This window comes from Perca fluviatilis, chromosome 14, assembly GCF_010015445.1.
Source record: "Perca fluviatilis chromosome 14, GENO_Pfluv_1.0, whole genome shotgun sequence".
Classification (NCBI taxonomy): domain Eukaryota; kingdom Metazoa; phylum Chordata; class Actinopteri; order Perciformes; family Percidae; genus Perca; species Perca fluviatilis.
This window is the reverse complement of record NC_053125.1, coordinates 31567042-31593477: the sequence shown is the minus strand read 5'-3', so window position 1 is coordinate 31593477 and position 26436 is coordinate 31567042. Positions and strand designations below refer to the sequence as shown.

The following is a 26436-nucleotide window of genomic DNA, read 5'->3' as shown; positions in this document are numbered from 1 at the left end:
AAGTAACACTAACATGTACCTTTATATTTACATGTTAGGATATCAGAGTCAGCGTGTACAAAAAACAACGTAACATGAGACACAGCCGTCTTCTAACTGTAAACAAACCGGGAACTATATTCTCAGGCGGAAGAATATAGTACTTGGGTGGAGTGATATGCTCGCAGCAAGCCTGTCTGAGAATATAGTTCCCGGTTTGTTTACTGTTAGAAGATGGCTGTTTCTCATGTTACCTTGTTTTTTGTACACGCTGTGACTCTACAAATCACAACATGTAAATAGGAACATGTTGGCGTTATTTTGTCACTTTTGTACAACTGAGCAGTAGGCTAGTTGGAACCTGTTACCTGCAGGATCTGCGCTACGCCAATGCTGGAACCGGTCAGACAGCGTTACAGCACGCACGGAGATGAGAAGGGTATGTATGGACTTGTCTTACTCTGGGGGTTACGGTGAATAAGCTAAACTCCCAATAAGTCGGCGTGTTCCTTTAACACCTGACTGTTTTCTCATGTGTTGTAAATATTCAACACTTTTTCTTTCTGTAGATGTGTGTGGAACTCTGCTGTTTGTTTTTTCCCAACCAATCTCTTCCCTCTAGGAGAAACAATGCAGAACTGTTGAAATAACAGGACTTTTATTAATAATAATTCTTTCTTATTGTTTTTCAGTTGTGATGGTGATACCAGTGCACCCTGGAGATGATGTCACTCTACCATGTCAGGCTGCTGATCCCTCCATCTGCGATGTAGAGTGGAGCAGAGCTGGCCTGAAGCCAGATACCATCCCTCTCATACAGAGTTGAAGGGTCGGTTCGAACCAACCTGCATCGTAACTATAAGGAGGGCAGGGTGAAGCTGGAGGACAGAGATCTGAAGAATGGAAACATGTCTTTAAATCTGAAGAATTTTAGCAGGGATGACCAAGGAACATACAAGTGTCGAGTAACATCAGGTGGTTCAATGAGGACTAATACTACCGCTCTCCTCCCTGGAAAACAATCAGAACCATCCATCTGCAGGTTAGAGAGCCAGCAGGTGAGTGAGTCTCTCTCAGTGAGTGTTTCTGAGTATCAGGTTGTAGCTGCAGTTTCTAACATCAGAGAGGATGAAGACTGCTCCTCTATCACACATTTACTGACTCATATGTTTAATCAGCTTCAGGTTCTCTTGTTAGAAACTCCTCTCCTGTAGGCTGATACGGGTGGAGTGGCAGCAGGTGTTCTGCTTCTTGTAGCTCTTGTTGCAGTGGGTGGTGTCCTGATATATAAAATACATAACATAAGATCAGGGAGCGCCGCTGATGATGATGATGATGATGATGATGAAGGATCGGCTGTTCAGTTCATCCGACAACTCCCAGAGCTCTTTACACCTGACTGTTTTCTCATGTGTTGTAAATATTCAACACTTTTTCTTTCTGTAGATGTGTGTGGAACTCTGCTATTTGTTTTTCCCAAACAATCTCTTCCCTCTAAGAGAAACAATGAAGAACTGTTGAAATAACAGGACTTTTTATTATTAATAATTGTTTGTCATTGTTTTTCAGTTGTGATGGAGGTACCAGTGCCTTGGAGATGATGTCATTCTACCATGTCAGGCTGATGATCCCTCCATCTGCGATGTAGAGTGGAGCAGAGCTGACCTGAAGCCAGAGTCCATCCTCTCATACAGAGTTGAAGGGTCGGTTCCAACCAACCTGCATCCTAAATATAAGGAGGACAAGGTGCAGCTGGTGGACAAAGATCTGAAGAAAGGAAACATGTCTTTAGTTCTGAGGAAAGTTAGCAGGGATGACCAAGGAACATACAAGTGTCGAGTAACATCAGGTGGTTCAATGAGGACTAATACTACCGTCCTCCCCTGGAAAACAATCACATTCATCTGTCTGCAGGTTAGAGAGCCAGCAGGTGAGTGAGTCTCTCTCAGTGAGTTTTTCTTAGTATCAGGTTGTAGCTGCAGTTTCTAACATCAGAGAGGATGAAGACTGCTCCTCTATCACACATTTACTGACTCATATGTTTAATCAGCTTCAGGTTCTCTTGTTAGAAACTCCTCTCCTGTAGGCTGATAAGGTGGACTGGCAGCAGGTGTTCTGCTTCTTGTAGCTCTTGTTGCAGTGGGTGATGTCCTGATATATAAAATATGTAACATAAGATCAGGAGCGCCTGCTGCTGATGATGATGAAGGATTTGCCGTTCAGTTCATCTGACAACTCCCAGAGCTCTTAAAGGAACACGCCGACTTATTGGGAATTTATCTTATTCACCGTAACCCCCAGAGTTAGACTAGTCCATACATATCCTTCTCATCTCCATGCGTGCTGTAATGCTGTCTGACGGCTCCAGCGGCATCAGGCCAGCACAGAACATGCAGGTGAATGGTTCCAGTAATCCTACTGCTCCGAATAAGTGACAAAATAACACCAACATGTTCCTATTTACATGTTGTGGTGTTTGTAGAAGTCGCGCGTGTTACAAAAAACAACGTAACATGAGACACAGCCGTCTTCTAACTGTAAACAAACCGGGAACTATATTCTCAGGCGGAAGAATATAGTACTTGGGTGGAGTGATATGCTCGCAGCAAGCCTGTCTGAGAATATAGTTCCCGGTTTGTTTACTGTTAGAAGATGGCTGTGTCTCATGTTACCTTGTTTTGTTATACACGCTGTGACTCTAAAATCACAACATGGCGTAAGGAACATGTTAGCGATATTTTGTCATTTGTCCCAATTGGAGCAGTAGGCTAGTTGGAACCAGTTACCTGCAGGATCTGTGCTAGGCTAAGCTAATGCTGGAACCGTCAGGCAGCGTCACACACACCGAGAGATGAGAAGGGTATGTATGGACTTATTTCTGGGGGTTAAGGTGAATAAGCTAAACCCAATAAGTCGGCGTGTTCCTTTAACAACTGACTGTTTTCTCATGTGTTGTAAATATTCAACACTTTTTCTTTCTGTAGATGTGTGTGGAACTCTGCTGTTTGTTTTTTTCCCAACCAATCTCTTCCCTCTAGGAGAAACAATACAGAACTGTTGAAAAAACAGGACTTTTTATTATTAATAATTGTTTGTTATTGTTTTTCAGTTGTGATGGAGGTACCAGTGCGCCTTGGAGATGATGTCATTCTACCATGTCAGGCTGATGATCCCTCCATCTGTGATGTAGAGTGGAGCAGAGCTGACCTGAAGCCAGATACCATCCTCTCATACAGAGTTGAAGGGTCGGTTCCAACCAACCTGCATCCTAAATATAAGGAGGACAAGGTGCAGCTGGTGGACAAAGATCTGAAGAAAGGAAACATGTCTTTAATTCTGAAGAATGTTAGCACAACTGACCAAGGAACATACAAGTGTCGAGTAACATCAGGTGGTTCAATGAGGACTAATACTACCGTCCTCCCCTGGAAAACAATCACAATCATCCGTCTGCAGGTTAGAGAGCCAGCAGGTGAGTGAGTCTCTCTCAGTGAGTTTTTCTGAGTATCAGGTTGTAGCTGCAGTTTCTAACATCAGAGAGGATGAAGACTGCTCCACTATCACACATTTACTGACTCCTATGTTTAATCAGCTTCAGGTTCTCTTGTTAGAAACTCCTCTCCTGTAGGCTGATGCGATGGACTGGCAGCAGGTGTTCTGCTTCTTGTAGCTCTTGTTGCAGTGGGTGGTGTCCTGATATATAAAATATGTAAGATAAGATCAGGAGTGCCTGCTGATGATGATGCTGATGAAGGATCGGCCGTTCATTTCATCTGACAACTCCCAGAGCTCTTAACCTGTTTTCTCTTGTGTTGTAAATATTCAACACTTTTTCTTTCTGTAGATGTGTGTGGAACTCTGCTATTTGTTTTTCCCAACCAATCTCTTCCCTCTAGGAGAAACAATACAGAACTGTTGAAATAACAGGACTTTTTATTATTAATAATTGTTTGCTATTGTTTTTCAGTTGTGATGGAGGTACCAGTGCACCCTGGAGATGATGTCATTCTACCATGTCAGGCTGATGATCCCTCCATCTGCGATGTAGAGTGGAGCAGAGCTGACTTGAAGCCAGAGTCCATCCTCTCATACAGAGTTGAAGGGTCGGTTCCAACCAACCTGCATCCTAAATATAAGGAGGACAAGGTGCAGCTGGTGGACAAAGATCTGAAGAAAGGAAACATGTCTTTAATTCTGAAGAATGTTAGCACCACTGACCAAGGAACATACAAGTGTCGAGTAACATCAGGTGGTTCAATGAGGACTAATACTACCGTCCTCCCCTGGAAAACAATCACATTCATCCGTCTGCAGGTTAGAGAGCCAGCAGGTGAGTGAGTCTCTCTCAGTGAGTTTTTCTGAGTATCAGGTTGTAGCTGCAGTTTCTAACATCAGAGAGGATGAAGACTGCTCCTCTATCACACATTTACTGACTCATATGTTTAATCAGCTTCAGGTTCTCTTGTTAGAAACTCCTCTCCTGTAGGCTGATACGGTGGACTGGCAGCAGGTGTTCTGCTTCTTGTAGCTCTTGTTGCAGTGGGTGATGTCCTGATATATAAAATATGTAACATAAGATCAGGAGCGCCTGCTGCTGATGATGATGAAGGATTTGCCGTTCAGTTCATCTGACAACTCCCAGAGCTCTTAAAGGAACACGCCGACTTATTGGGAATTTAGCTTATTCACCGTAACCCTCAGAGTTAGACTAGTCCATACATATCCTTCTCATCTCCATGCGTGCTGTAATGCTGTCTGACGGCTCCAGCGGCATCAGGCCAGCACAGAACATGCAGGTGAATGGTTCCAGTAATCCTACTGCTCCGAATAAGTGACAAAATAACACCAACATGTTCCTATTTACATGTTGTGATTTGTAGAGTCACAGCGTGTACAAAAAACAACGTAACATGAGACACAGCCGTCTTCTAACTGTAAACAAACCGGGAACTATATTCTCAGGCGGAAGAATATAGTACTTGGGTGGAGTGATATGCTCGCAGCAAGCCTGTCTGAGAATATAGTTCCCGGTTTGTTTACTGTTAGAAGATGGCTGTGTCCTATGTTACCTTGTTTTTTGTACACGCTGTGACTCTACAAATCACAACATGTGAAATAGAGACTATGTTGGCATATTTTGTCACTTTGTCTAATTGGAGCAGTAGGCTAGTTGGAACCAGTTACCTGCAGGATCTGTGCTAGGCTAAGCTAATGCTGGAACCGTCAGGCAGCGTTACAGCACGCACGGAGATGAGAAGGGTATGTATGGACTTGTCTTACTCTGGGGGTTACGGTGAATAAGCTAAACTCCCAATAAGTCGGCGTGTTCCTTTAACACCTGACTGTTTTCTCATGTGTTGTAAATATTCAACACTTTTTCTTTCTGTAGATGTGTGTGGAACTCTGCTGTTTGTTTTTTTCCCAACCAATCTCTTCCCTCTAGGAGAAACAATACAGAACTGTTGAAAAAACAGGACTTTTTATTATTAATAATTGTTTGTTATTGTTTTTCAGTTGTGATGGAGGTACCAGTGCGCCTTGGAGATGATGTCATTCTACCATGTCAGGCTGATGATCCCTCCATCTGTGATGTAGAGTGGAGCAGAGCTGACCTGAAGCCAGATACCATCCTCTCATACAGAGTTGAAGGGTCGGTTCCAACCAACCTGCATCCTAAATATAAGGAGGACAAGGTGCAGCTGGTGGACAAAGATCTGAAGAAAGGAAACATGTCTTTAATTCTGAAGAATGTTAGCACCACTGACCAAGGAACATACAAGTGTCGAGTAACATCAGGTGGTTCAATGAGGACTAATACTACCGTCCTCCCCTGGAAAACAATCACAATCATCCGTCTGCAGGTTAAGAGAACAGGTAGGTGAGTGAGTCTCTCTCAGTGAGTTTTTCTGAGTATCAGGTTGTAGCTGCAGTTTCTAACATCAGAGAGGATGAAGACTGCTCCACTATCACACATTTACTGACTCCTATGTTTAATCAGCTTCAGGTTCTCTTGTTAGAAACTCCTCTCCTGTAGGCTGATGCGATGGACTGGCAGCAGGTGTTCTGCTTCTTGTAGCTTGTGTTGCAGTGGGTGGTGTCCTGATATATAAAATATGTAACATAAGATCAGGAGTGCCTGCTGATGATGATGCTGATGAAGGATCGGCCGTTCATTTCATCTGACAACTCCCAGAGCTCTTAACCTGTTTTCTCTTGTGTTGTAAATATTCAACACTTTTTCTTTCTGTAGATGTGTGTGGAACTCTGCTATTTGTTTTTCCCAACCAATCTCTTCCCTCTAGGAGAAACAATACAGAACTGTTGAAATAACAGGACTTTTTATTATTAATAATTGTTTGCTATTGTTTTTCAGTTGTGATGGAGGTACCAGTGCACCCTGGAGATGATGTCATTCTACCATGTCAGGCTGATGATCCCTCCATCTGCGATGTAGAGTGGAGCAGAGCTGACCTGAAGCCAGATACCATCCTCTCATACAGAGTTGAAGGGTCGGTTCTAACCATCCTGCATCCTAAATATAAGGAGGACAAGGTGGAGCTGGTGGAAAAAGATCTGAAGAAAGGAAACATGTCCTTAGTTCTGAAGAATGTTAGCACCACTGACCAAGGAACATACAAGTGTCGAGTAACATCAGGTGGTTCAATGAGGACTAATACTACCGTCCTCCCCTGGAAAACAATCACAATCATCCGTCTGCAGGTTACAGAGCCAGCAGGTGAGTGAGTCTCTCTCAGTGAGTTTTTCTGAGTATCAGGTTGTAGCTGCAGTTTCTAACATCAGAGAGGATGAAGACTGCTCCACTATCACACATTTACTGACTCCTATGTGTTATTCATCTTCAGGTTCTAAGGATGGATATATAAGTTATCTAACTTGGCCTGTATGCTGATTAAGATACTTTTATCAACATCAGATATTACAATAGAATAGATATTTATTACCATTAACACAGGTACAGAGCTGTACAGGTGCTTTGGAGGTGTATCAGAAATACAATAGAAAAATACAATGAAAATATAAAGCTACATCAATAGATATGAATAAAGTCTTATGTTGGGAATTGGTATGGGTACAGATTAAATTATTGGCAAATTATCAAATATGTTTTATCAGTTTTAATACAGTTATGAATATGTGTATTCATAACTTTACCAAATTGACAAACAATCAAAACAGGCACCACCCTGGAACCAGGGACCAACAACTGAGCTGTGAATCAGTCTTATAGGTGGCGTTCCCTTTAAAATACACATCTTAAAGGGGTGATAGAATGATTATATAGAGTATTTCACACTGTTCCTTATGGTCTCCTAATAGGGTATGTAACATTGGTTGGGCTGAAAATGGCCTGGTTGATATTTTATTGGCCCTTATGCATCCCTGTGTTTTGGCCCTATTTGTAACAAGAGCTTTTCTTCCAAATATGGTATGCTCGTGAATATTTAGATGAGCTTCGGCGCTGATTGGTTGAGCCGAATTGCCATAGGCAGACATTAGCGTGTGCGCCTGATTGGTTGAGCGAATCCCCAATACCACACATTAGAGAAGCGACAGAATCTTATATTCCAGACACTGCAATGTTTCATTACCAAATTCACTTCTGAGACATTTTTATGTGAGAAATCAACTATATAAAGCTCAAATATGGGCCGTTTTACGAAAATTGATGGCTAATTGCAAATATGGTAAGACTATGTGTTGGACTTCAGCGGCGGTGCTGCGGTGCTGCCAGTTATACAACATCTAACTAAATGTCTTATAAAGCTAACAACGGTGTCCGATTTCAAGTTAATGAATTTTTGTGAATTCCAGAGGAAGTGTAAGAAGAGGCTAGCTATAGCTAGCCTCCTCTTAGACTAGCCTCCTCTAGCTATAGCTCAATCCAGCCGCAGGCTCTATCAATGAGACTCGCGGACAAGAGGCGTGTATTTCACCTATCGTTTGTTTAAATAACTCAACACATTATAATTACACACATTATGAGATTAACTGGAACCAGTGGTAAGAGATTGCTGGCGTAACAAGCTCTCTGACTCGCGCTCTCACTCACACACACCTGCCATTAGGAAGAGGGGAACTGCCGGCCCTGGAGCTCTGTCAGAGCACCGGCGTTTAGTAGTCCATTTGCCAAAAAACTGTGACTTTGCGGGTATGGAGTTCTGTGGGCTGCCAGTCATAACAAGCTCAATCGAGCTCAGAGCAGGCCGGGGTCTGTGAAGGAAGGCAGGCTGGGCGGAGGCAGTAACACAGGCAGCACCGGCGCTGAACTCCGACACACAGTCGGACAAAATTTGCAATTAGCCATCCATTTTTGTAAAACGGCCCATATTTGAGCTTTACATAGTTGATTTCTCGCATAAAAAGTTTCAGAAGTGAATTTTGTAATGGAATAGCAGAGATCTGCGCGACCTAGATTCAGAAGACTACCTGATCTCAGGTCAGTTGTGTAGCCTATGTAAATGTTGGGGCGTGACCGTTTTCTTAATACACCCATGGGCTGACAAAGGTTCCGGTTTTTGGGAGGTTGATGTCAACTTCCAGCTTTGTTGGGATTCGCCCGTTTTCAGCGGCAGTTTCAAAATATGAGATTTTCATAGTAAAGGGGTGTCAGTGGGACTTTGAGCTTCTATGTATGTCCTATTTACCCACCGAACTGTCGTTATTCAACTATGACAGGGTGAAATCGGTTTTGCATTCTATCACCCTGTAATTAATTTGATAAATGGATCTGGTTACTTTCAAAAAAAAAAACGCCTTTTTTATAAAATTTTTTAAAAACAAAAAACAACCCACATCTTCTTGTTAATCGTCTAATAGGATTTATTTTACCTTCAAAATAGCTGACTTGATTGCCAATAATTCTTCAATCATCAAAACTCTATCGACTTGTTACAGTTCTAGCAAAGAAAGTTTGTGTGTGTGTGTGTGGAGGGAAAGGGGGTAGGAGTAGTGGGGGCCGGGTGGTCGGGCTAACCAGGCGAGATTCAGGATGGCGGTCAGGAGCCGCGTGTTTGGAGGGTGTTTGTAATTTTAGTACAAAGACCCACAATGGCTTCTCCTAATGTTGAAATATCGGAGAAACCCGCGAGACTTCAACACGCATTACAGACAGAAAGGGGACACACCTCGGAGAGCTATTTTGATGCTGAAATGGTGGTTAAAACTCTGTTACATGTCGTGACGACGGTAGCAGGCGAGGCCAGCCAAGTCCCACAGTGTGTGTGTGTGTCTGTGTGTGTGTGTGTGTGTGTGTGTGTGTGTGTGTGTGTGTGTGTGTGTGTGTGTGTGTGTGTGTGTGTGTGGAGGTTAGAACAATGAGAGACGAAAAGGAGGGAAAACAGGATTGAAAAGAAAATCTTGGTCCTGGTGGTAGTGAGAATAATCCCTCTCCCTGGTTTCCTCCAGATGCTCAGGCCAAGCTCCAGCAGGATCTGAGAGTTTGGTTTTAACGAGGAAGAGTTTATTTTCTTCCTCCTTTGTCAACTAACAGCTGATGCTCGCGGTAACAATAATCACACCGTTAGCGGCCTACGGTATAACATCTGTTATATCGTAGCGCTGTAGTCTGAGTGATGACAGGCAGAATGATGGTCTCACTCCTACAGTCATTACTTCTCCACAGCAGGAGGTAGCATTCACAGTTTTAACAACAACTTTCAACCATATCTGGATCAGAGATATTCTTCACAGCACTGGTTTGTGTAGGGCTGGGAAAAATATCGATTTGATTTAAAAATCGAGTTGGTCGGCCAAATCGGTTCATATTTTCAAAAAATCGATTTTTTTTGATTTTTTTTTTTAAATCCAAATACAGTATAAATAATTTGGATGTTTAACAATCTTTGTTGCACACTGCACAGTGACTTTTCACTTAGAGAAAGGGTTTGCCTGTGCAATTTTGTTTATGTTGATGCACTTTAATTAAATATAAAAATATATTTTTAAATATATTTACAGTTCGCAGTTATTTTGTTTTTAAATGGAAGGGGTGGGAATCGAACCTTAAATCAAGTTTTTTAGGGAAACAAATCGCCCAGCTCTAGGTTTGGGACACGCGCGCTCGGCCACATTAATGGCAAAACGATAGTAGCAATAACATTTACTCATTAATAAAAAAAACACCACATGGTTCTACATCAGGTCAGAACCATATAAAGCCTCTTACTGTTGTGTGTAGTCCATTAGATTGTCCCGGCAGGTCCTCCCGCGATGAACAAAATAAAGGGGTTAACCACGGGCTAGTGGTTAAGGAAACCACTCTTTACAGGACAGTGGATGTGGAGCAGTTCAGAGTCAACTCAGAGGGAAAAGCAGGCGCGTCATGTCCTTCTTCTCCCTGAAAACAGGGTTGATTCACCTTCTCTGTAGATTTGGTAGATACAAACTCCGTCTCACTAGGATCCCCCTTTTGGAACAACGAAAGATACACTCAGCCAGCGAACAGCGAATAATACTAGATATTCTTAAACAACGTTGAACGATGACGCCCTCATTCAGCAGCGAGCGTGAGAAGTGGGTGACGGGGCTTTTATTCCTCCACCACCTGGTGGCGGCGGCTGGTGCAGCCTTCGCGGAAACTCAGCCAGGGACGTCGAACCTCCGCCATTTTGTCCCTCTTCCTCGTGGGTAACGTGCTTTCTCCATTTTGAAAACGTTTTCACATGGAAGTGTGAAGTTTCCAGGCTTTGAGAATGACGTCCAGGCTCTCTCCTTTGTCTGAGGCCATGTGTTAGGCCTCCTTGGCTCTCTCTGTCTTGGAGGTCACCGGCTCTTTGTTTAAAGTCAGGTTAAACACACTGTTTGGTTCCAACACTTACTACAGCTATCACTTCTATCCTGTACCAACTAGACTTCATACTCTCTGTTGTCTTTATTCAAATTTTATACAATATGCAGGTTGTCTCATTAGAACTACAGCCGCCTAGCTGTACTTCCAATGAGACAACCTGTAGGGGACTAAAGCGGAAAAGTTACATAGTGTTGCTTTAAGTAAGGATGATTAGGGCGGGACTTCTCTTCACCCTGCTAGAAAACCAAAACAATCAATCAATCAATCATTTATTTGATAGGGACAATGCACATTAATGAACATCTGCATTGAAACAACAAACACAGACGTAAACACGGGCGGACAAATTACAGAAATACATAAATTATAACATACAAATCTAAGACAAAAGAAAAACAATACTAAAATGAATAAGTACAGGCAAAAGTAAAATAGTCACTTAATGATTACAAGACTGGTTTGCTTTAAGCCACACTTTAAGTTTGGTTTTAAATATTATTAATGTCGGACATTCCCTAACACTGATGGGGATACTGTTCCAGAACTTACCAGCCTTCACAGACAAAGCATTTTGCCCAAAGGCTGTTCTTCTAAAAGGCACCTCACAGTCACCTCTAGAGGAGGCCCTAGTCCTGGCACCACTGTGAGTCTTTGTTTTGAAGAAGTCCGACATCGGAGGAGGGGCTAATCCATTTAACACTTTGTACACAAAGAAAGCATATTTGAAATGTTTAAAATTCTCCAAACTTAATAGGTTATGTTTTTGTAAAATATTACAAATATGAAAGGACATTGGCTTTTTATCAAAGACTTTTAAGGAATTTTTATAGAGTGATTCTATTAATTTAAGAGTGTTCATGTACAACAGTATTCAATATGTGATAAAATCATACAATGTAAAAACAGTTTGGCAGCCCCAAATGGTATAAATGGACGAATTTGTTTAAAAATTTCATAAATTAAATTTCACTGTACTCCATATTCTTTTACATGTTTTTAAAACTTAATGTGGAATCAAGAGTCACACCAAGGTGCTTAAATTCTGAAACAACTTCTAATTCTACTCCTCTTAAAAGTACACCCTCTTCCTCTTTTCTTGGTAAAGAAGATAACAGTTCAGCTCAACAGTTACACAGCTACACATTTATCAAGAGGAATTATTCACTGGGACACAAATAATTCAGCCAAAAATTGTACTTGTATATGTTCTGTGTAGTTGGTGAACTCCAGTAAGTGGTTTGGGAAGCTGTTGTATTCTCTCTAAACATCAGATGAAGTGATTCTTCTCTATAATACAGATGATGCTGACTCATTTTTGCTTTTGTAATTTAGTTTTAAACGCCAGTATGTGTAATGATTTTCTTTTCTAAAAGACCATCATTTGAAAAATAAAACCACACACCATTTTAAGAAATGTATCAGTACCTGTATCGATGAAATTGAAACTAAAAGTAAACTGTATCGTTTTGAATTCAAAAAGTTTGGTATCACCCATCCCTAATCGTCACACTGTTTCTAACTTCGCAGTTAAAAAAAAGTGTTGAGAGGGACAGAGACACAGAGAGAGAGGGTGTGTGTGTGTGTGGGGGTATTCTTTATTATGTGCATAGGTTTCCTCTGTTGAACTACCATTACTGACTGGGATATAAACTGTGAACCACAGGGACATTAAAGAGAGACATTACCTCTATTCAAATGTTGACCCTCTATTAGTTTGAGTTGTTCTTCACAGCAGCTGATGACAGGAAGGACACACGTTAACATTCACTTACTGCAGGACTAATAATGAGGCAACATTCTTAATCCAGCAAAGATATTGAATAATTTTCTTTATATATGTGTATAATATCTTAAAGGTGCCCTGCCACACAAAACCGTTTTATTTTACTGTATTTCAGTTTAGTTTTTTGAAGTGTTCATGACAAGATACAGTATGTAAATGAGAAATCTGGTGATCATTGATCATTGTTTTCCGAACCTTAAGACACGTTTTAGAATGTCCTCAATTCACTTACTGGAGGACAAATGATGTGGCAAAATTCATAATCCAGCAAAGATATTGAATAATGTTCTCTGTATATGTATATAATATATTGAAGAGATTCAAATTAATTCATTGGCAGACATGGCAAAATGTCACATTTGAGACAGATTCCTACTGATATATTTATATAGAGTTAGATTGTGACACATCGGTCCGACTCCTATCTATGAAATAATCTTTCACATTCCAGTCTTGTAAAGAGTTGACCCTGTGGTAATAAAGTCCTGTGATATCTCTGCAGTTGTGACAGATCAGTGACCGTCTCCATCAGGTGAGACTCTACAGAGACCTTCTGCAGGGACACACCTGGAGACAACTGTTGAAATGACATGACTTCTTATTATTAATAGTAGTTTATTATTGTTTTTCAGATGAGACTGTGGTAACAGTGCACCCTGGACAGGATACCACTCTGCCATGTCAGACTCCCTCCATCAGTGTTGTAGAGTGGACCAGACCTGACCTGAAGCCAGATACCGTCCTCTTATACAGTGATGGACGCTTGAATCCAACCAAAAGCATCCATCCTTTAAGGACAGGGTGGAGCTGGTGGACAGAGATCTGAAGGACGGAGACGGTGTCTTTAATTCTGAAGAATGTGAGCAGACACGGACGCTGGAAGATACAAGTGTGAAATTAAAACCGGTATCAACTCAACCTCAACCAGAACCATCCGTCTGCAGGTTGCAGGTGAGTGACTCTCTCTCAGTGAGTTTTTTCTGAGTATCAGGTTGTAGCTGCAGTTTCTAACATCAGAGAGGATGAAGACTGCTCCTCTATCACATTTACTGACTCATATGTTTTATTATCTTCAGGTTCTAACGATGGATAAGTTATCTAATTTGGCCTGTAGGCAGATGAATATATTTTTATCAACATCAGATATTAGAATAGAATAGATATTTATTACCATTAGCACAGGTACAGACCCATACAGGTGTTTTGGAATTCTTGTGCGTTGAATTAGAAATACAATAGAAAAATACAATGAGAATAATTTAAAGCTGCATAAATAGATATGAATACACTCTCATATTGGGAATTGGTATGGGTACAGATACAATTTATTACAGATTATAAATTATCAAAGATGTTTTATCAGTATTAATAGTTATGAATATTTGTATTAATAACTTTACTAAATTGACAAACAATCAAAACAGGCACCAGCCTGGAACCAGGGACCAATAACTCAGCTGTGAATCAGTCTTATAGGTGGTGTTCTCTTTAAAATACACATCTTAATTAAGTTGATAAATGGATCTGGTATCTTTCAAGAGAACAAAGTAAGCACTGACCTGTATAATCAGCTTTATTACAATATAATACACAAATAACCACACAACATCTTCTTGTTAAAGTCTAATAGGATTTATTTTACCTTCAAAAATACTGATGGTCAATCAATAATTCTTCAATCATCAAAACTCTATCGACTTGTTACAGTTCTAGTAAAGAAAGGTGTGTGTGTGTGTGTGTGTGTGTGTGTGTGTGTGTGTGTGTGTGTGTGTGTGTGTGTGTGTGTGTGTGGAGGAAAGGGGTAGGAGTAGCGGGGCCGTGTGGTCGGGCTAACCAGGCGAGATTCAGGATGGCGGTCAGGAGGCCGCGTGTTTGGAGGCTGTTTGTAGTTTCAGTACGAAGACCCAAAATGTCTTATTCCTAACGTTGAAATATCGGAGAACCCCGCGAGACTTCAAACGATATTACAGAAAGAAAGGGGACACACCTCGGAGCACTATTTTGGTGCTGAAATGGCGGTTTAAACTCTGTTATGTGTCGTGTGACTTCGGTAGCAGGTGAGGCCAGCTGTCCCAATGGTGTGTGTGTGTGTGTGTGTGTGTGGAGGTTAGAACAATGAGAGACAGAAAACAGGATTATAAAGAAAACACTTGAACATCTTGATCCTGGTGGTAGTGAGAATAATCCCTCTCCCTCGTTTCCTCCAGATGCTCAGGCCAAGCTCCAGCAGGATCAGAGAGTTTGGTTTTAACGAGGAAGAGTTTATTTTCTTCCTCCTTTGTGAACTAACAGCTGATGCTCCGCGGTAACAATAATCACACCGTTACACAGGTCTCCGGTATAACGTCTGTTATATCGTAGCGCTGTAGACCTTGTGGTAATAAAGTCCTGTGATATCTCTGCAGTTGTGACAGATCAGTGAACGTCTCCATCAGGTGAGACTCTACAGAGACCTTCTGCAGGGACACACCTGGAGACAACTGTTGAAATAACATGACTTCTTATTATTAATAGTAGTTTATTATTGTTTTTCAGACAAGAGTGTAGAAAATAATGAAACCGATGATCAAGGAAGTACACAGTGATCTGTCTGCAGGTTACAGATCAAGCAGGTGAGTGAGTCTCTCTCAGTGAGTTTTTCTGAGTATCAGGTTGTAGCTGCAGTTTCTAACATCAGAGAGGATGAAGGCTGCTCTACTATCCACACATTTACTGACTCATGTGTTTTATTCTTATTCAGGTCCCCTGAGGATAGAAACTCCTCTCCTGTAGTCTGATACGGAGGACTGGCAGCAGGTTTTCCAGTTGGACAGATTATTGTAGTTGTTGCAGTGGATGTTTTCCTGATATATAAAAGACGTAAGAAGAAGAGATCAGGACTGCCTGCAGATGATGCTGATAAAGCTTTTTTCCGCCATGAATCTCCACCTTACTGTGGTTTGGAAGTGGGGGTTGTGTACCCGAGGAGTCTGGGATCTGTATCACCTGGAGCTCTGAGATCCTGTAGGTTGTCCCATGATGAGTTGGTCTCAGACTCATAGTAAATCAGTTCAAATAAACTTAACCTTTAGAGAAGTAAATGTTTTACTACTGAAGTAAAAGTAATGTTGCTTTAAAGAAAAAGAAAAGTGACGTAACTTAAATTACTTTTACTTTCAATACATTTTCTTCAATTAAAAATAAAATGACTTATGGCTTATTGATTCTTGATAACTGCTCAGATAAAAGAAAAGGCAGTTAAAATGTTCTTTAAGAGCAGAATGAAGCAGCCAACACAGAGATGTTCAGACAATATAAACTCAGCAGTAATACACAGAAAACAGAAAATGATGTTTCTTTAAAATAAAATATAAGCAGACGGAGCACCCACCAGATATCTTCTAATCAGGTGTAGAGAGCTCTTCAACATGTCATCTGTTTGTGTCTTTGATCAGGTCATGTTACGCTTATTTAGCATTTCAGTTTTCTGCTCAGCCGTATAAAGGGTCATGGCTTCTGCTTGGAATCATATATTTCTAGCTAAATATATAATATAATAAATGTCTAATGGTAAAGTCTGCCTCTGCCTTAGAGAACTAGAACATTTTACTCAAGTAAAAGTACTGTTGATTTAATTAAAAAAACAACGTTATTTAAAGGTATTGTGGAGGATTTTCCCGTATTTTGAAAAGAACCGCCCTCTGTACTTTTTTGAAAAAATGCACATGCGCAACACTCCGCGGCTCCGGGAGGGCACAATAAAACGTGTTCGCGAGAGTGCACTGTTTACAAGTTGCTGTCGGCATGGCTCATACAAGCCTACTTTCCAAAAGAAGATTTGCACTTTTTCACAAATTGAGATGTTTACCTATGTGTGCGGGTTCGTGACTTGTGCCAGGGCTGGAAACCGCGAGAACGGCGAGCTTCCATGAACGGCTGAAACCGTAGCTCACCACACAATAACCTGAAAGTGCTCATGCGTAGAAAGTGAAAACTACCTAGGGACGAGAACGTACGACTGACCTACGTAAGACTATCACCAGACTGATTGACAACTAGGAGGACCATTTATTTTGATGATCCAACCGAAAAAGAAAATCCTCCACAATACCTTTAACTAAAAGTACTTTTACTATGAATGAATTGTTCTTAAGTAAAAAACAAAGTTAGGCTACTTATTTGATACCTGAAGATTTTGCTCAGATAAAAGATAAGTCATTAAAATGTTCTTTAAAAGCGGAAAGCAGCCAACACAGAGATGTTCAGACAACATAAACTTAGCAGTATTACACAGAAATACTTTGCTCCATTAAATGAGCAAATGTAATCTATTACTTCATTATTAAGATTTAGTGTGTAAGCAGTTGGCAAAAACTGTAAAGGTGGACGTTTGAGTTCAGTTAAACCAATGCTCCTTGAGGACAGGCTGCCTGGCTTCACCGGAAGAATAAGCTCCCCATCGGTGTTTGACTCGCGGCGTTTGACTCCGCGGTGTTTGCCTTTGCAGTGTTTCTAGCTATTTATTGCAGATACTTTTGCATCTCGGTAGTGAGAACCGTGTTCTGAATAAATTGTTGCATGACACCAATGTCCGTGCTGCCTTTATTATCCATGTAGGATTCTCGTAGGGTACAGATTTGATCATTGGAAAATTATCAAAGATGTTTTATCAATATTAATAAAGTTATAAATATGGTTATTAATAACCAGGGCTGTAGTCAAGACCACCTTTGTCGAGTCCAAGACAAGTCCAAGACCACGACTAGTCAGGTCAAGTCAAGACCAAGTCCAGAGAGGTTCGAGTCCAAGACAAGACCAAGTCCAAAAAGGTTCAGTCATTTGGGGTTATTATTTGTTGATTTAAAAGCAAAAACAGTGTCACAACACCCAGGATTTTTAAGTAACGACATTCCCCTTGATATCATATAATCTAATCTAAAGAAAACAGAATGATGATATATGGTGATACCTCATAATAACAGTGTTAGATGTATGTAATCAATGTATTCTGCAAATATCTTTATGAAAAATAGATTACAATCCAAATATAAAAACATAATGGAATGTATTGAAGTAAGGCTAACAGGCATTCTGTATTGCTTTCAAATATTTATTCTCCTTTGGATGGACTTTTCTAATTATATCTGAGTCAGCACACATGTAGACTAGGAATCATACTCCCCTCCTGTTCCTGTTTTGCTCTTTTGTTGTTAATGTAGGCCTATTAATAAACCCCTGGACTGTAATATTTCAGATGTGTTTGAGCAATGTCCAAAACTTTGTGCACACTCAAAATACAGTATATCTGTGTTCTCTGTGATTTGGAGGAGTCGTGATTTTGAGAAAAATAAAGTTATAATAGGCTATTACAAGAATAAAGTCACTGTATTTCAGAAATCTACCTGCACCATAGTCTGCTTTGCATTATTGCTGTAGATTTCAGACCTTCTGACAGACACAGAGCCCTGTTTGGGTGTCTGAATGAGACAAAGAGTTTAGCTAGGGAAGTGGCCGTACGCTGCTCTACATCGGAGGTGGAAAACCAATCTACTGCAGAAATACGAGACACAAACACAACACATCTACCGCAGCATGTCAACAGTAGAGCGCATCCGTTATAATCTGCATTTTACAGAGTGGACACTAAGAGACCCACAGGTCTGCTTCAGAGCTCCGTGTGGTTGGGTCTGAACCATAGACTGGAAACGTCACAGGAACTTTAAACTAAATCATTAGTATTGCGCTCCTTAACTTTGTGTTGATGGCATCAATGTATTACACTGATTTGGCTATGATTCCTCCGAAAACTTCACCCGGCTGTTACAGCTTTCCTCACGTAGAGACGGTTGCTAGGTGATAGCAACCAACACAACATGGTCGGACCCCGCACGTAGCTGCCCGTTGTATTCGCCTCGGAAAAATAAACTGGACAAAGTTACATTCGGGGCTACACTCAAAACATTCGGGGCTCAAGCCCTAGCAAAATCGTCTGACGCCGCTCCTCCTAAAACCGGGACATTTTAGCGTCCGACAGCCGTTCGGGACTTCGGGACATTAACTTCAAAACCGGGACGTATGGTCACCCTAATTGTGTTCATAGTAAACAAACATAGGTAGCGGCGAAAACGTTATATGGGAACATAGAAAAGAGTAAAGACACCTGGATTCGGTCGAGACAAAAAGCCATATTTGGCAAGACCAGTGGCCGAGACCGAGACAAGTCCGAGGCCATAGAAAAATGGACTCGAGTCTGGACTTGAGTCCGGACTCGAGTCCAAGACCGGACTCGAGTACTACAGCCCTGTTAATAACTTTATCAAATCGACAAACAATCAAAACGGGGCACCACCCTGCAAGTCAGGGACCAATAATCAAACTGTGGAACAGTCTCATTTCTGTGAAAATCCTTTAAAAAGGAAATAAAGGAAGGGGTGATTCCAAGCACGGACCTGATCGACCAGCAATTATTACAACAAGTACCAACCTGATCTCACAGAATTCCGTAAAATGGGCACGGACCCTTAACTCAAAATCCGTGGCAGTTTTACGGAATTGCAACAAAATCCGTTGAACTGTCACGGAATAATTCCGTTAAATGAACACGGATCGCCAAATTCCGTGATGGGCCCACGGAAGAATTCCGTGTAATGAACACGGATCACCGAAAACGAAATACGGGCTTATACGTCACCGCGGATGCGCCGAAGAAACGGCGGGTGGGCTTACGGTTCCGTGACACGCGACAAGAACGGGACGGTTGGGTTCAGGAAAAGGTCGTGGGTGGGCTTACGGTTCCGTGACACGCGACAAGAACGGGACGGTTGGGTTCAGGAAAAGGTCGTGGGTGGGCTTACGGTTCCGTGCCACACGCGGGACACGCTTTAAAAAAATAAAAAAATAAAAACACAACTGACAAACGCCACACGCGGGACGCAAACTCCGCTCTCCTGAGTGAAAGTCCTGTGTTTTACCCATCCACCACCCCAACCAACCTCCTTACGTGGAATTCCTGCCTTACATACTACTCACTACCGTGCCACGTCATCTTCTCATTGACTTTACATTGGCATTGTTTTCCGTGGTGGCCACACGGAATTTTCACACATTCCGTACCACCACCACGGAATGAGCTGTTACCAGTCCGTGCCCATTTTACGGAATTCAGTGAGACCAGGCTGCAAGTACACAAATAATCACAAACAACTGCTAATTAAGTATAATAAGATCTATAAACGTCACAATTATCAGTAGCTTATCAATAATCCTTCAATAATAAACTTATATACCTTTTTACAATATCACAACCAAAACAAAAACAAAGCAGCATGGGCGGACACGTCTGTGTCCGTGTGTGTGAGTGTGTGTGTGTGAGAGAGTGAGTGAAAAGGAGGGGCGGTGTCGAAGTGTAGTTCTAAACCGAAAACAAACTCCCAAAATGGCTACTCCTGTGAGCTGAACAAACTATTTAGCATCAAGAGGGCGGTAGTGGTGCTGGGAGGGGGCTGAAGAAGCCGAGGTGGGGGTTGCTAGACAACGCGACGCGTTTATACCATATGTTCGGTCACCTATTAGCTCTATACAAACTCCACGTGGTAAGCTAGCGGCGTTAGCTTGCCGGGGCTGGTCGTAGTGGCGTTTGTGTGTGTGTTGTGTTGGTAAAAGAAGAAAGAGAAGAAGAGTAAAGAAAAGAGGCACTCTGATCTTAGTTATCCGATAATGACCCAGTTCCCCTCAGCCACTCAGGTCTGGGCTAACGTGTAGTTAGGACAGACTGAGACTTTGTTTTTGCTGAGGAAAACGACACTATAACCACTCCAGTGGCTAACAGCTGATTTTCGCGAGTTTCGCCCGACAGTAATTTAAACTCTGTGAAAGAAATGATTAAGCAGGTAGCGATTACAGTTATACAATTCAATTCAATTCAATTCAATTTTATTTATAGTATCAAATCATAACAAAAGTTATCTCGAGACACTTTACAGATAGAGTAGGTCTAGACCACACTCTATGATTTCCAAAACCCCAACAATTACAGTAATTCCCTCAAGAGCAAGCATTTAGCAGTGGTTTATGGAGCAGTGGCAAGGAAAAACTCCCTTTTAGGAAGAAACCTCGGCAGACCCAGACTCTTGGTGGCGTTGTCTGACGGGGCGGTTACTACTCTGTGCATAGGGACATCACAGCAGGGCGTTGCGGGATGTAACGTGGCGCTGCAGAGGATGGGTGGATGCAGCGGACGCAGCAGGATGCGACGGGAGTAGCGAGAATCACAGAGCAGAGCTCTGCGAGAAGAAAACATAAGGACTAATCTAGCTCCGGGAGTAAACTCCCCGGAGCTAGATAGTAACTCTACATTCTGGGACAGGTTAGGTGAACACTTCAACTCCTCACTCCCTAACTATAAGCTTTTCAAAGAGGAAGGTTTTCAATTTACTCTTAAATGTGGTGACGGTGTCTGCCCCTCGAACCCAGACTGGGAGCTGGTTCCACAAAAGTGGAGCCTGATAGCTGAAGGCCCTGGCCCCTAGTCTACTTCCAGAGACTCTAGGAACCACAAGTAGCCCCGCATTCTGGGAGCGCAGTGCTCTAGTGGGACAATAAGGTATTAAGAGCTCTTCTAAGTATGATGGTGCCTGACCATTTAGAGCTTTGAAAGTCAGGAGGAGGATTTTAAATTTGATCCTAGATTTCACTGGAAGCCAGTGCAGAGAAGCTAATACAGGAGAAATATGATCTCTTCTTTTTGTTCTTGTCAGAACACGTGCTGCAGCATTCTGGATCAGCTGGAGAGTCCTAAGGGACTTATTTGGGCAACCTGATAATAGGGAATTGCAGTAATCTAGTCTAGAAGTAACAAATGCATGGACTAGCACTAGGTATAGCCAGCTACTTAACACAACATAAACCAAACGGTATAGTGATCAGTTATACATTTACAGCAACAGATTAATAACCAGATATGGCCAATACATGATTACAATCAGATCACATTAATGGCACCAGCAGTACCGCAGCGAAGAAACACACAGTGCCGACAGCTTTTATCCTACCTCCGCCTCCTAGTGCGCGGGTGGTTGGCATTCAAAGACCCGACAGCCAATGGGGAAAGCGCAACCTTCTCACAGGTGTGAAGCAGTTCTTTGTCTCACCACCAGTCTGCCTTGCCGTCCTCGTGTTGAATGTAGAATCTCCATCTTAGGGACTCTGCTTCCAAGTAGCAGCCTGTAGGAGTTTGGTGAAACTGGCTTTGGGATTCACATGTAGGCCAAGATCCTTTGTCTTGCCTTCCCTGTGTCTCTGCAGTCAGCTCAGTCTGAGCCAAATCACTGTTTAACCAGCTTCTTGGTCCCCAACATCCAAGACAGAAACAGGTGACTTTGGAGCTGGGCTTGATTTCTGTGCGAGGCCATAATCATTTTTAAAGCTATAGTGCATAGTTTCTGTCGCCCCATGAGGAATTCTAATGTAATGACAACAACACTGTCCGGTGTCCACATGATACAAGGCTTTCCTTTATACGCCCCCACCCCTCCTCCTATTAGCCAAGGAGGGACCGAGGATTTAAAAAACATGATGGACACTTCAAGAAGGGTCATTATCTTCACTTCAGTTTCTAAAGCGGAGGAAGTCACGGGACGCCACAATCTTCTGAACATAGTCCTACTAGAAAATACAGAGAGAGTTGTGTGGAGCTGATCTTAATTAGCTTTGTAGCAACTTATTTGGTAATGTAACAGACATTCATTTAATATCAAAAGTTACGCACTAAAGCTTTAAGATTGGGGGCTGATACAGTGCGTAGTCCCTGTAGGGATGCCTTACCATTTTGATGCCCTGGTTATGATTTTTGAACCGACCTGGCGGCGTGCTAGGGGGCTGGTGCTACGTCTCCACAGTCACCTGTGGTTGTGTCCTGGCAGCTAGCCTTCCTTGAGCAGGAGGAGAGTGACCTGGGATATCTGGATGGTTTTCAGTCTGTCCCATTGTGCTTCTTCCAGACCTGTTTGATCCAGGTGTTTCCCTAAGCCTGTGCCGTATACGGGGAGCTGTTCTGCGGGTGTAGGATAGTTGGGGGTGCCTGCAGAACAACTTGTTCCACTGTCTCTTTAGAGCTTCTCCAGGAACAGGGGTTTCTTGAGAGCAGAATTTTGTCACCGCCCCGGCTGCTGCCGCATACTCGTCTACTTTTACAGGTGAGGCACACTTCATCTGGAACGAGCCTAGTGTTTAAATATATCTGTGTTGATGCCATGCGGCTTAATAATGCTGTACCCACCTTTCTCTGACTCTGATTGGCTTGTCCATGTTTAAGCTAACCAATCTCACTCCTCATGCCTAAATCCAGAGGTGGGTAGTAACGAGTTACATTTACTCCGTTACATTTACTTGAGTAAGTTTTTGAAAAAATTATACGTCTAGGAGTAGTTTTAAATCTCTATACTTTTTACTTTTACTTGAGTAGATTTGTGAAGAAGAAACTGTACTCTTACTCCGCTACATTAGGCTACAATGAGCTCGTTACTTTTCTTTTTACCTCTTTGGTATTCTACGCGTCATTGTTTTTATCCCCCCGCGTACGCCTCATTTTAATGTTTTATGTTGACAGAGAGAGAGAGAGACCTCCGCTAAAGGCTCTACCACGTGACTGTGTTTCACCAATCAAACAGAGTTGTGCAGTCTCGTCTCGTCACCATACTCAAACTCAGCGGCGGGATGGGTTAGCTTACAGTCGCAGCAAAACAAAAATGGCAATGTCAGAATCAGCCGTCGGCAATGCAGACACAGACGAGGAGGACCACGCCAGATGCCAGATCAACATGTCCTGGATCTCTTTCAGTTACCCGGCTTCACCTAACCTAACCACCGCGGTCCCGCAAGCTGTGTCACGGTGGTTAACAACTTCAATCAACCCAGGGTTTCCCAATCCAGTGGCGCGTGTTCACATAAAAGAGGTGATGTTTGCACAACATGACCAATAGCCACATATTTTACATAAGAAGAGCAAACTATAATTCTACCATCAATACGAAGAACAGACCACGGTTTTCAGGCAAAACGCCAATACAGTCGCTGCTTCCTAAAACAGGAGAACAGCTGGCAAAAAAATAGCTGGCAGCTGTAGATGCGCAACTCTTATAGGCTATCAATATCACTTCCCCATCAGTCAGGCACAAGATCGGACCATAATTACGCTTGTACTTTCCATAAACTGCCGTTGCTTTAGCCTTTTATTTCAGTTGCAACCCTGGCGGTGGGCGATGGTAGGAAACCAAATAAAAATATAAAAACATAATTCAAGCGGCTGTCATGTTACACCGGCAATATACCCATCAGAGAATGTTAAGTTTGTATGGGTCACTAAATGTTTTTGTATGAGCACACCCTCTTTTTCTCCTCTCCCCTCTCTCTCTCTCCTTTGAGCTCCGCCTGATCTTCTAAGAGCGGTGAAGCGTTTATCAGTGGAGTGATGATTGGTCAGTGGCTGATTGCTTTTTACCGGTTGATCTCTGATCTCCAAAGTTAACCTGCTCCTGACCAGGTTAAGTCCAGCATAAAGTTACCCGCAATGATTGAACCCGATAACAAGTGATCCCACCTTTGTGATTGAAGCCGTCTACCTTAGTAAAGTGCCAAACAGCTACATTGCCTTGTTCTAGTTTCTGCGGTAAAAAAGTGTAAAAGGTTTGGAAATTTGTGTTATACTTGTGCTTATTTATTTATTTTTTTATGTATTATTATTTTGTCTGATTTTATTTTTAAGTACTTGGATTTACCTGGATTATTTTTAATTTAAAACTATTTTGTAATTAATTAATTAATTTAAATTAATTTAATTGATTGAATGAACTAATTTGATTATTTTGTATTTGTGTCCGTCTGATTGAATGCTTGTGTTAAAAATAAATCAAAGCGTTACACAACAGTTACCAGTGTTGGTCTAGTTACTTGGAAATAGTAATTAGTTACTGATTACTGATTCTCAAGAGAGTAATCAGTTACTTTACTGATTACTTATTTTTCAAAATGATGAATTACTGTACTAGTTACTTTACTAAGTTACTTTTTCAAAACATCGTCCGGAGTGCCGCCGCGTTGCTTTTGGTGGGTTGAGAAATGTATTTGGCGCTCTCCGGGCGGTTCAGCAAAAAGAGGAGAGTACGGTTCCGCGCAGTTCTCCTTTATTTCGCCGAAGCACCCGCCACCGACCAGAAAACCTGGTCTAAAGTCAGTGGCCCGTCAGTGGCGTTAGTCGAAAGTCATATAAAGCTGGTCTAATAAAGTGGTGCTATTCCAAAGTCAGGTGGTACTAGTCTAAAGTCAGTGGTAACAGCCCGCCGGCGGCGGGTCTGAAAGTCAGGTACCAGTCCGTAAGCCGCGCCCGTCATCTGTTTCAGTGGTGCTAGTCTAAAGTCAGGCGCCAGTTCAAAGTCAGTGTTTCATCTGCGCCTGGTGGGTCGTCAGCGCTTTAAATCTGCCGCGTCGCGCTGCCTGCGCAGCGGAAAGCGTCCCCGCGTCAGTGGTGCTTAGCTCCAAAGTCAGTGCCAGCCCGTCGGTGGCGCCGGTTCGTCAGTGGAGCTGGCTCCAAAGTCAGTGGCGTGCTTAGTCTGCTTCGCGCTTTGGGCTCCAGCCAGTGGCGCTTAAGTTTCCAGTCAGTGGCGGTAGTTCCAGCCGCGTTTATTGGTTCTCAGATGCGCGATTTTAGGGCGAAGTGCTGGCCATAATGTAGTGTGTAAGCGATACATTTCATCTACGACGGCGCTTCCATTTTAAAACCATACATGGACCGGAGGAAATTTACATACAGGCCCAAAAAAAGTCGCAGCCGCTCTTTTTGTGACTTGCTGCCACAACATTTCAACCATGGATAAAGTTGATGACATAAATGAGGAAATGACAGGAGTGGACTTAAGGAGATGATGAACCTCTACGCGACGAATACCTCCATGACCGGTCCGGGAGCGGTAATAAGGCTATTCCTGATGGCGGCGATGATGATGGAGCGGGAAGATGCATAAACAGGTGAAGTGCTGAGTCATCACGGTTGCCAATCCTCTCCATGATTCTGAGGAGATGGGGCGCTCGAAGAGGTCGCGAGCAGACGCCACCCGCCGCGCGACAGTATTTGCTACTTCAGCGATTCTCTTGGCGAAGTTCGGGCCAACTGGGCGTTATAATAGTTAACCGGGCTATGGAACAAGTTTCTGTCGAAGGAATGAGAGAGATGACGCTTCAATTGGGTTTACGCTATCGTCCGGCCACCAGCCGCTTCCTGACCAAACTGATTTATCACGGGCGGCGAAGAGCCTACTAAGTCCCGCCGGATTGGCAGCACTGTTCTTCCTGGCAACTTCAATAAAGTTACTTGGCGTTTCCACGCTTGATAATTTGCGCTCAGATCACAAAATAGGCCCCAAATCGTACATTTCGTCAACATCTCTGGCGATAATGCCCAGCATTTGCTGCCCAAAAACACCGCCATAATATACATTTGCACTTTATTCTACAAAAGTAATTCGCAACTACGCAAAACCTTCATTAAAATCTTTTATTATCGTGAAATGCCAATATAAACAAACCGACCAGCAATTCTGGTTAAACCCCTATGCTCGAAGACTTTGATATTTGTAATATTTCACCGCATGAACTCCACAAAATTTACGAATGGCTTATACATTTTGCGAGAATGTAACCGGATTAACTTTTAGGCCGATTCCGGGATTTCAGATTTTCACTTCGAGCTCGGAATCGCCACAACGATTTTAACACGCTACCTGAAAACAGCATCACCACTATTTTAATAATAGTTTAGCAACAAACTAAACGCTTTATGCTGATTGCCGAGCGACCTGCCCACTGGCGGAGGGACCCAGCGCCGCCTAACGTT

The 26436-nt window shown here is 42.4% G+C and overlaps 2 protein-coding genes and 1 pseudogene across 7 annotated transcripts in view; 2 read left to right on the top strand and 1 right to left on the bottom strand.

Moving 5' to 3' along the window:
- The window catches only part of LOC120572864, a 642621-nt pseudogene that overhangs the window by 243418 nt on the left and 372767 nt on the right, over positions 1-26436 (bottom strand).
- LOC120572802 (low affinity immunoglobulin gamma Fc region receptor II-like) overlaps positions 1-26436 on the top strand; it is a 395648-nt gene that overhangs the window by 80147 nt on the left and 289065 nt on the right.
- LOC120572747 (immunoglobulin superfamily member 10-like) overlaps positions 1-26436 on the top strand; it is a 187999-nt gene that overhangs the window by 30336 nt on the left and 131227 nt on the right. For 5 of the 6 annotated variants that reach the window (XM_039822162.1, XM_039822159.1, XM_039822161.1 and 2 more), the window contains 3 exons: positions 3089-3451; positions 3947-4309; positions 6353-6715. In XM_039822162.1, coding sequence (XP_039678096.1) covers positions 3089-3451; positions 3947-4309; positions 6353-6715 — 1089 coding nt within the window. Of the gene's footprint in view, positions 1-3088; positions 3452-3946; positions 4310-5493; positions 5496-6352; positions 6716-26436 lie in introns of all 6 variants that reach the window. The other variant, XM_039822160.1, reaches the window with a different exon arrangement.